This window comes from Talpa europaea (assembly GCF_964194135.1).
Source record: "Talpa europaea genome assembly, chromosome: 8".
Lineage (NCBI taxonomy): Eukaryota > Metazoa > Chordata > Mammalia > Eulipotyphla > Talpidae > Talpa > Talpa europaea.
This window is the reverse complement of record NC_140075.1, coordinates 16,267,276-16,278,090: the sequence shown is the minus strand read 5'-3', so window position 1 is coordinate 16,278,090 and position 10,815 is coordinate 16,267,276. Positions and strand designations below refer to the sequence as shown.

At 47.1% G+C, this 10,815-nt stretch overlaps 2 protein-coding genes across 2 annotated transcripts; one reads left to right on the top strand and one right to left on the bottom strand.

The window, feature by feature from the left end:
- Positions 1-520: 520 nt before the first annotated feature.
- On the top strand, positions 521-1,445 carry LOC311175183 (olfactory receptor 2T27-like; the record flags this gene model as incomplete). The annotated part of the gene is given in 2 exon segments (XM_084240100.1): positions 521-729; positions 731-1,445. Coding segments are annotated over 2 exon segments (924 nt in total).
- Positions 1,446-7,842: 6,397 nt separating this feature from the next.
- Positions 7,843-8,787, bottom strand: LOC311175182 (olfactory receptor 2AK2-like; the record flags this gene model as incomplete). Its single annotated transcript, XM_084240099.1, has 1 exon — positions 7,843-8,787. The coding sequence occupies one exon, from the start codon at positions 8,785-8,787 to the stop codon at positions 7,843-7,845; it is 945 nt and encodes a 314-aa protein (XP_084096225.1).
- Between the last annotated feature and the right edge of the window lie 2,028 nt (positions 8,788-10,815).

The following is a 10,815-nucleotide window of genomic DNA, read 5'->3' as shown; positions in this document are numbered from 1 at the left end:
CCTCCCCAGGCAGCTTGCTTGATTGACTGGATCCGCAGACTCAGTATAACTGTGCAGCTTCCGGCAAAAGTCCTGTTTAATTACATGTATGTTTAATGAATCCCCAGAGAAAAATTATTTCCCTTTTACAACATGGGAGTTGTGGAGTTAATTGGAAATTATTATGAAAAGATTTAATTGATGAAAGCTTTATTGTGACCTTGAAATTTTGTTTGTCTTTTCCACACATGCTTTATCCCCTTGATGAGTAAGGAACTGAATCAAATATTGACTTGTGCATTTCAGTGTATATTTAGGGTAGAGGCAGCTTGATTATAATTTCTTGAGAATTTCAATTTCTAGAAAACTTTTCATAACAAAGATGTCCTTAAACTATCTATTACTAAACTATGAAGAGTGGGGACATAATGGACATGAGATATCAGAAAGCTAGGCATGATTTAATTTGGTAAAATTTTTATGGGCTGTGAACATAACAATTCTGAAGAAATCGCCAAAGTTACAAGTTAGGAACACAAACATGGCATGGCTGAGCAACCAGACGTCAGGCAGTGATTTCATCCTCCTGGATCTGTTCCAAGGCACCCAAGTGCCTTGGGTCCTCTTCACACTCACCCTGCTCAATTTCCTGGTGGCCCTGTTTGGCAACACCATAATAATCATCCTCATATGGGCTGACCCTCTTCTCCACACCCCCATGTACTTTCTGCTCAGCCAACTGTCCCTCTTGTGTCCTCCGTATCTCCGCATTAGTACCCAAAATGGTAGTGGACTTCCTGTCCGGGGATCACCGCATCTCTTTCGTTGGGTGTGGCTTCCAGATGTTCCTCTTCTATCTCCTTGCTGGCTCAGAGTGCCTGCTGCTGGTGGTCATGGCTTATGACCGCTACGTGGCTATCTGCCAGCCTCTGCACTATCCCATCCTCATGCGCCCCAAGGTCTGTGTGCTCCTCTTGCTTGTGACTTGGCTGGGTTCTCTGATCAATGCCTTGGTGCAAGTGGCCTACAGTCTGTCACTTCCTTACTGTGCCTCCAGGGAAATCCATCATTTCTTCTGTGAGATGCCAGTGCTCCTGAAGGTGGCCTGTGCTGACACTTCCCAATATGAAAAGGGTGCTTATGTCACTGCTGTGATTTTTTACATCCCTCCCATCTCTGCAATTCTGGGCTCCTATGGAAGGATACTGTCCACTGTTCTGGGCATTGGGTCAGGCCAGGGACTCAGGAAAACTTTGGCTACTTGCTCGTCCCACATGACTGTGGTGTTGCTCTTTTATGGGGCTGCCACTGCCAAGTATATTGTGCCAAAGTCCTACCGCTCCCCCGAGCAGGAAGAAGTGGTCTCTGTGTTCTACACCATCATAACGCCCATGCTCAACCCCCTCATATATAGCCTGCGGAACAAGGATGTCACTAGAGCTTTTCGGAAGGTTTTTAGGGTGTGAGGCATTGGAGTTTGCTTGTGTCTACTGTAAACCCATAATAGCATTGCCATTTGCTGTAAATGTGAATAGAATATGTATTTATACCTTACTTACATTTAGTATGGAAAACAATTATGTTGAGAAATTGAGTTCAAAAACATATAATTTTGTACTGAATAAAATGTAATAATTAAAAAAAACATATCATGTCTACCTTCTGTAGTCAATGATAACATATATTGGAATCTTCATTATTCATTGGCAGTTACAATATATTTATTCTTTGTTATTGTCTTATTTATTGCATTTTCAAAATGTGTGTGTTCAGAAACATGAACCGTGATGCCTGTTAGCAGTTGCCTGTACTGAGCATGTAGATGTATCATCACAGTGATAGATATTCTAAAGTATTTATTCTTTCTAGATTTCTAGACATTTCCCCAAACAATGCTTTCTTTCAAACCTGGCTTGGAAATTTGAGTGAAACTATTGCTGTATTATATGTGTTGGTGTACATTTTTTAATGTCTGGATTGTTTATTTTCCAGACCTAAACTCTAAACTGACACAAAAGATTGCATGACTTTAGGATGTGACATGTAGACACTCAACTACATGTTGTAACGACCACAGTGCAGTCACCATCCCACCCATGCAGACTTAACTGTTAGGATGTAGCCTCTTGACCTCACCTATTTCACACTCTTCAACCCCCACTTCCATCTGGTCACCCCCCTTCTTCTCTCTGTCTACTTTTGTTTTCTTTGTCAATTTCCTTTCAATGAAATCATAGGTATTTGTCTTTTCCTGTTTACCCATTTCCTTGGCATTTTCCTTTGCAGGCTCACCCACGCCGTGACATATGACACTCAGGATTTTTAATAAAATGTTCGAAGGTTTTCCACTATACTGCTACCATCCTACGTACACACACACACACACACACACACACACAGAAACACACACACACTCACCCCACCGCCTGTCCATTCATGCATCACTGGAATCTTAGTCTAGTCCCGTGTAGTGATGGTGTCATTGATTCTGGAACCAGCCACCTCAGTGTTGGGAGCACAGCAGCAGGGCTGGTCCCTCCTCCTGCTGCTCCAGCAAAAGCCAGTCCTGGCCGGTGGCTCAACAGGGCCCAACAACCGCACTTTTGTGGGTATTCCCTGGCTTGTTGGTTGGGCCAGTCAGGTGTGAGCTGTGAGCTGACTGGTGCTAAATGGTCCAGTAGCCACAGGATTGAAAAATGGTCCAAACAGACTTGTGGGTGTTGCCCCCTGAGAGAGGACAGAAGCAGGGTTGGCTGGGGCTGTAGTGTGATTGTTATAGGCTGAGGAAAGGAAGACCAGGAGCTGCAGAGGAGAGAAGAGAAGAATCCAAGAGGGACCTCAGAGTAGGGAAGAGAAGTCGAAGACCTTTGCAGAGACGGGGCCTCAGTCCTGTATCTCCATGGCCTGAAGGGAGCACCAAAGGCTCTAGGCGGGGCTGGTGTATCAGTGAATTGCTTGTTTTTTTTTTTTTTAAAGATTTATTTTTATTTATTTATTACACAAGCACTGGGTACAGTCAGAAGCGCAGGAGGGTGAGAGAATTCACCAGAGCCAGAGCGGGGAGCAGAGCAGGCAGAAGGACCGAGGTACACTGCTGAGGGGAGCAGCGGGCGGCCGGAGAGGTCTGCGCGCCATGTGGGACCCTCCTCCAGTGGCCGGGGAGCAGCCGGGAATCAAACCGGCAGCGCAGAGGCTGCGGGCAGCTTTGCAACCTGGTGCTCAAGCGCTGCGCCACCGGGGAAGCCCTGAATTGCTTGTTGTTGGGGTTGTCCAAGCTTTCACAGTGAACTGTGGACACTGGGTGTCTCTGACACCACCTCTGGGACATTAGTGACCATCACTACTGGTCAGCGCTGCCCATCCCTCCTGTTGGCCAGTGGTGACCATCCCTGTTGACCAGTGTGGCCCAGCTCTGATTCCATGTACCTGAATCTCTGCCTGTACTTCTGGAAGGAGCCATATTCAGGAGGAGGCACCACTATGGACACAACAAGCTCTTTGTTCCCCTGTTTGTATAGAAACCCTGTGGTGATGGTTCCCAGAGCCTGAGGTCTCATGGAATCATGTGCACAGGTGAGAACCCATGGTTGCCCATGCTCTCAGGGGGCATTGACCTTGATCAGCTCTAGCCCACAGGCCCCTGTTGTTGGGTGTGTGTATCTCTTGCCCTTGGTTTTGGCGTTTTGGTGCTCTTTGGTGGCTCCCTTGTCGGGACACCGGGCGGGTGGGTGGTGGCTCTGGCCCTTCTGGGCTGTCCCATATGCCTGCCCTTTGCGCTCCTGTGTGTGTGGGGATGGGTGTCCTCATGGCTTTATGAATGGGTGCTTCTCTCTGCCGGATCAATGCCCGAAGGTGGAACTGCTGATACGTAGTGGGTTTCCTCAGTGTTGAGGGGCCTCCATAGGCTTTGTAGTCCCTGCATTCCCAGTCTCAGTGCTGGGCAAGGCCCTTACTCTTCACTTCTTGCCAACACTTGTTTCTTGTCTGTTTGAATCTGTACCCCCTTATCCACTGTTGTACACCAGGGGGTGTCTGACAAGCAGATGGCACCAAAGCTACACAGACTGTGTTTTCTTGTACACATGCATAACTGTGTTAATATTACTTTATAAATTAGTACATTAGGGCCACCCTGGTGGTGCAAGGAGTTAAGCACCACACTCTGAAGCAATCCACAGTCTCTGCATCATGAGTTTGATCCCTGGCCGACCAGGGAGAATCCCACATGGCGAGGCAGACCTCTCCTGTTGCTCCACTAAGCAGTGTATTTCACACAGTCTGTCTGTTCTGTTCCCCACTCTGTCTCTGGTGGATCCTCTGACCCCCCTGCATCTCTGGCCTGTACCCCAGCTCTTGTATGCATAAATAAATAAAACTTTAAAAAATAAATTAGTACTTTATAAATGAATAAGTGTTAAATCCTAATGAAATTGAGCAATAACAGCTATATTGCGTAGCCTCAGCTCATGACAAAGTGTCTTCCTCGAGGTAATACTTCCATTGTGTGATTAGCCTTCACCTGACAACTGAATATTCCAGCATTGCTGTCTGTGCCTGTTGTCTGCCTGCATTTCTTCCTCTGAGAGGCTGCTTATCTCTTTTCTTGTTTTGATTGACTTGTCTTTTCTTCGTGTGGTTGTGTGAGCTCTTCATTGAGCTTGGATATCAGCCCCTGTCAGATGTGTGATGTGGAAACCTTTTTCCCACTTGGTAGAGGGCCTTTCATTTTATCAAAAATTTATTTTCTTCTCCTGTCCAGAAGCATTTTAGTAGATGTGATCCCTTTTTTTTTTTAAGATTTTTTTTTTAAATAGAGGCATGTTTTTCTTTATTTATTTGTTTTGCTTGTTTGTTTGTTTTGTTTATACATGCACTGGGTACAGTCAGAAGCGCGGGAGGGTGAGAGAATTCACCAGAGCCAGAGCGGGGAGCAGAGCAGGCAGAAGGACAGAAGTACACTGCTGAGGGGAGCAGCGGGCGGCAGGAGAGGTCTGCGCGCCATGTGGGACCCTCCTGCGGTGGCCGGGGAGCAGCCGGGGATTGAACCGGCGCCGCAAAGGCCACGGGCAGCTTCACAACCCAGCGCTCTACCGCTGCGCCACCGGGGAGGCCCTGATGTGATCCCTTTTTTAATTTTTGCTTTTGTTGCCCTGCCATTTGGATTTGAGCCCCGAAACACAACTCTAAGACCTATGAATGAGCACATCATCGAGGCAGTTTTTGGATTTTTGTCTTTCAGCAATCTTTAATCTATTTGTGTCTATGTGTTAAGTAGCTGTCTGGGTCGTGTCGTGATTTTGCATGTGGCTGTGCCTTTTCCTAGAACCATTTTTGATGAGACTCCTCTGCTCCCTTGTTTGCTTTTGACTCTCTGGTCATCAGTTAGTTTTCCTTCCCCTGTGTTTTTTTTTTTTTTTCTGGTCTCTCAACTCTCTTCTGTTTGTCTGTTTAGCAACTGCATTATATGTAATATCTGAAAATTGGAAAAAAAGTCAAGAATACGTGGACAAAACATATTACAGTCTTAAAATAGGATGTTATTCAATAGCAAAGGAGAATGGGCCCCAGCTACAGCCAGCTATATTCATGTGAAAAATGTTGAGTAGCTCAAATTATTTCTGAGAATGATGGCCTATAGTAAGATGGTTTTTATAAAGTTCAAACAGTAAATGCAAGTAGTTGATAATATTGTATGATTATATTTGGAGATCTTATAAACATTCCCAGAGAATAATATATCAAAATTAAAAATTATTGGAGAGATAGGGGGCTAGATACGTAGTGGTTCTAAAGAGACAAGGTTTGTGGGCCTCCCTGGTGGCGCAGCGGTTGAGCGCTGGGTTGCGAAGCTGCCCGCGGCCTCTGCGGCGCCGGTTCGATCCCCGGCTGCTCCCCGGCCACCAGAGGAGGGTCCCACATGGCACGCAGACCTCTCCTGCCGCCCGCTGCTCCCCTCAGCAGTGTACTTCAGTCCTTCTGCCTGCTCTGCTCCCCGCTCTGGCTCTGGTGAATTCTCTCACCCTCCCACGCTTCTGACTGTACCCAGTGCATGTATTAAAAAAAAAATAAAAAAAAAATAAAGAGACAAGGTTTGGGCCTCCGCGGTGGCGCAGCGTTTGAGTGCTGGGTTGCAAAGCTCCACGCAGCCTCAGCAGCACAGGTTAGATCCCCAGCCGCCAGGTGAGGGTCCCACATGGCATGCAGACCTCTCCTGCCGCCCGCTGCTCCCCTCAGCAGTGTACTTCGTCAGTCTGCCTGTTCTGCTCCCCGCTCTGGTTCTGGTGAATTCTCTCACCCTCCCGCGCTTCTGACTGTACCCAGTGCTTGTATAAATAAATAAATAAATCTTAAAAAATAAAGAGAAAATGTTTTTTTTAAATATTTATATTATTGAAGAACACAAGAGGTGGAGTGTAGGCTAGAGGTGTGGTGGATGAGAGGATCCACCAGAGACAGAGTGGGGAGCAGAACAGGCCATTTGAATGAAACAAACTGCTGAGGGGAGCAGCAGGCAGGCGAACCAGGAGAGGTCTGCTCTGCCATGTGGGTAGCTTCCTGGCCAGGGATGGAACTCGTGCTGCAGGGGCTGCAGACTTAACCCTTGCACCATTAGGGAGGCCCAGAGACATCATTTTTATTGCATTGGTTCTTGGTGTGGCTGGTTTTCTTGGTAGTTCACATTACATTATAAACCAGTCAGCTAAGACAAGTAAGACTTTTGTGGACAAATAAATGTGCTTGGGTTCAACCATGAATGAAATTTTAGATGCTATTATAAATTGTTATTAAAGCTGTTGACATTCATTGCAAAGAAATCAAAGAACCTTTGAAAGGTTTCACAGAAAATATACTCTTCCTCCCTCTATCAAGGTCTAGTCACAGTGGTACACCAGAGTTGGTTATTAGCTGACATATTATATTCAATTTTAAGTTTCACATCTGATATTTTAACAAGATGTTTAGTAAGTGCTGAGACTTAACCCCTGAGCCAACAGGGGGGCCCCTAATGTCGAGTTTCACTGTGATTATGTTGTAGTTCATGTCTGGGTCCAGTCCATCTGTTCCTTGCTGGCTGCCCGCACGCTTACCCCTTGGTCTTCTTTGACTTTTCCCGACACCTCCCTCAGCAGGATGTTCTCGTCAGTTCTTCCCAGAACACTCATCACCACATTTCCATTGACATATTTTTTCATTCCCTTTAGCCTTTTAGCAAATCCCACCTCTTAGCCTTTTCCAGACAATTTTATATAAAACTGCAAATATCACAAATCCTTGCCTTATTATTACTGCAGTTATTACTTTTTTATATATTGTTGACTTTGCTACTTACTGAATATCTCCCCTTGTGGAAGTGTAAAGCTCCAGAGATCAGAGATTTTAGTCAGATCTTATCTTTGACTTCTCTAATATCAGAAGTGCCGGTAAAAAGGCCACACACATAGTTAATGCATTAAAAAGCTTGGTGAGTAAAGAAATGAAATGGTGGATTTGTGCTTTTCTCTATATTACTTTTTGGTCATGTGTGGATTCTCCTAGTGTTCTGCATGTGCGTGAACTATAGTACTTCTCCAAGGTGTGTCAGATTCTGAAAATCACTTCAAAATATTTATGATATGGGAATGTTAAGTGGACCGGGTTGGATTCTTTTGTTTCAGAAATTGAACAAGTTTGACAATCATACTGTTCCTCTCTTTTCTATATGGAAAATCTATCTAGTTCTAACAATGATACCTTAGTTACTTCTGAAGTCAGGAGGAATCAAAGGCTTGCCAATATATTTAATAAGCAGTTATTAGCATTTCTATCAGAATTATAGGCAGAGCTTTCATGTTGTTCAGCTTCAGTGAGGGAGGGTTCCAAAGGTCATATTTTATGTGAAAGCACACATTGTCCTAACTGTCTCCTCATGGCCCCCATCACCTCTTTATTCCTTAGACTGTAAATAAATGGGTTGAGAAGTGGGATGACGATGGTGTAAAACACAGCCACCACTTTGTCCTGCTCAGGGGACTGCAGGGAGTGTGGCCTCATGTAGGTGGAGAGAGAGACCGTGTAGAATAGGCTTGCCACAATCAGGTGTGAGGAGCAAGTGGAGACAACTTTTTTCTGCCCTTGACCGGAGCTCATTCGGAACACCACAGTAAGCACACGGGCGTAGGAAGCCAGAATGCCCAAGAATAGTATCAGCAGGATAGCAAGCCCACTGAGCAGGACTGCGTACTCACACTGGGCCGTGTCTTGACACACCAGTGGTAACAGAAATGGGACTTCACAGAAAAAGTGGTTAATGAGTCGAGAGCTACAGAATGGAAGTTGAAACACATAGAGCGTGTGCATGAAACCATTGATAGAACTGCTAGTCCATGCACACGAGACCATGAGCCAGCAGATCCTCCTCGTCATGAGAACGGGATAATGCAGTGGGTGGCAGATGGGTACATACCGGTCGTAAGACATGAGATCAAGAAGTAGGGCCTCGGTTCCGCCAATAGCCAAGAACACAAATGTTTGAATCTCACAGCCTAAAAAAGTAATATTCATACTCTTGGTCAGGAAATTGACTGCCATTTTGGGCACCATGGTGGAGATGTACAGCATGTCGATGCAGGAGAGCTGGCTGAGCAGAAAGTACATAGGGGTGTGGAGCCCGCTGTCCAGCTGGATGAGGAGGATCGATACAATATTGGATGTCAGAGCCACTGTAAAGAGAACAGCAATGGCATCAAAGAGGAAAGTGTCCATCCGGCCATGCTGGAAAAGACCGAGGAGTAGAAAATCTGTCCCAATGCTTAGATTTTCTGCCTTCATGACTTAACATGGAATATCAAGTTCTATAATATCTGCAGGTCCATGAAACAGCTCTGATTGCCTCCTAAGGAAAACAAATGATGATTATAAATGATGTAATAATCTTAGGTGAACATAGTTCCCTCCATTTGACACACTCAATCCTATCTGTTGAACAATAGACACTTGAGAAATGATGACATTAAAATAAATATTATTATTGACCATGGATTAAGTTATAATTTGAAACGAAAAAACAAACATTGAGATGATTTTATACAGATAGTTTCTTCCCTTCAAAATATCTTCCAAGTGCTCGATTGGGGCTGTGTTCTCCCAAGAACAATGTTCTCCTGCATACTTCACTCACATGAACGGTACAGATTTGCTTAACAGATTTGGTGGATTATCTTATAAATTTGATATATTTCTTCATTTATTTGTCTATATTGACTTTATATTGCTTACAAATTGTCAAAAGTTATATTAATTACAGAGAAGGAATATTACAGATCTTATGGCTTCATTAGCATTGTTCTTTTCTGTGCATGTACAAGGGATACAGTGAATTGAAATAAAGAAGCATGGTGATGCTAGGGGAAGCTGGAGGACGAATCATTAAAAGATAAATGGAAGCTTGCTAATTAAGCTGACGCGGGAGTCTATTTAGTGGTGGTCCATGCTAGGAAATTAGTTTTTTCCTCTTTTTGGACACATATTTGGCCTCTGCATATTTCCTGAGCAAATAACATCTTACTAACTAAAAATGTTTCATGAAATGATGTGAAAGTGTATTCAGTCCTCTCAGATTTGATGCGTGTCTCCTGTGGACCCAGCACAGTGTTGTTTCCGAAATTCCAAGGAGGAAGCACACGAGTCTTGTCCTGAGAAGGGCAGGACTCGCCCCGTGTGCCCGTGCATGGGCAGTCACCGGGGACGGCCTCCGCGGCCCAAGTGCGGGAAGTGAGGCGAGGCTGGTGGGGCAGGTCCGAGGCGGGCCTGGCCTGCAGCGGCCTGGAGGGGCCTGGCAGGGATGCGGGGTGCACGCTGGACAAGTCAGGACTCACCTCACGGCACGGAAGGGAAGGAGACGCATCGGGAGGAGACTAATCGGCGCAGATATATAATAAACTATTCCAGACTGATTCAAAACCGTCACATCAAGAATTATACTTTAAAAAGAAAAAAAAAAAAAAGCCTCGCAGGTCAAACACATGATCCGGCATGGGCGGGGGTGCCCGTGTACATATTCATGTGCTTCTCCATCTGCACGCGTGTGTGTGTGCACCTGCATGTGTGCGCATGTGTGTGCATGTGTGTGTGCGTGTGTGTGCACATGGAGAGACAGAGAGGAAGGGAGGGAGCGCTTGGGGCCGCCTTACCTTCCCTGAGAACTGGGCGCGCACAGGCCAGCTGGATGGGTGAGGAGCAGGGACGCCCCCCAACCCCCACACCCGACCTTGGAGCGCACAGCCCTGGGGTCCCTGCGGCGGTGCCCACCCTTCCCTCAGAGCATGCGCTTCAGCGGGCGCAGCGCGCTTAGGGAGGAGACGGGCTCTCCCCGGGTCGGCCGGCTGAGGCAGGGCTGTGTGGCATCCTCGAGAGAGCGTGATGCGCGGGCGGGCGCCTGGGCGTGGCGGGGTGCGGTCCTGCTGCGCAGCCCTGTCGGGACACCAGGAGGCTGATGAGGCATCTCTGTGGTGCGCCTGGCGGGGGGACCCGCGCCCCGGTGAGCCCGCTCCTCTCCCCGCACGGCCGCTTGGGCCGCGGGCTCCGGATCGGGCGACCCACTGCGCAGGGAGCCTGCCTGCCCACGCAGCCCCCCAGCCGTGCCCGCCGCACCCTTCCTCCCTGTGGGGCAGGGCCTCACCCCCGTGCCCCTGTGACACCCCCACCCAGTGAGCTGGGCTTGCCCGTCAGGTCCCCCCACCCGGTGAGCTGGGGCGCATCTGTCAGGTCCCTCCACCCGGTGAGCTGGGCATGCCTGTCAGGTTCCCTCACCGGGTGAGCTGGGGCAGCTCCTGTCAGGTCCCACCATCCGGTGAGCTG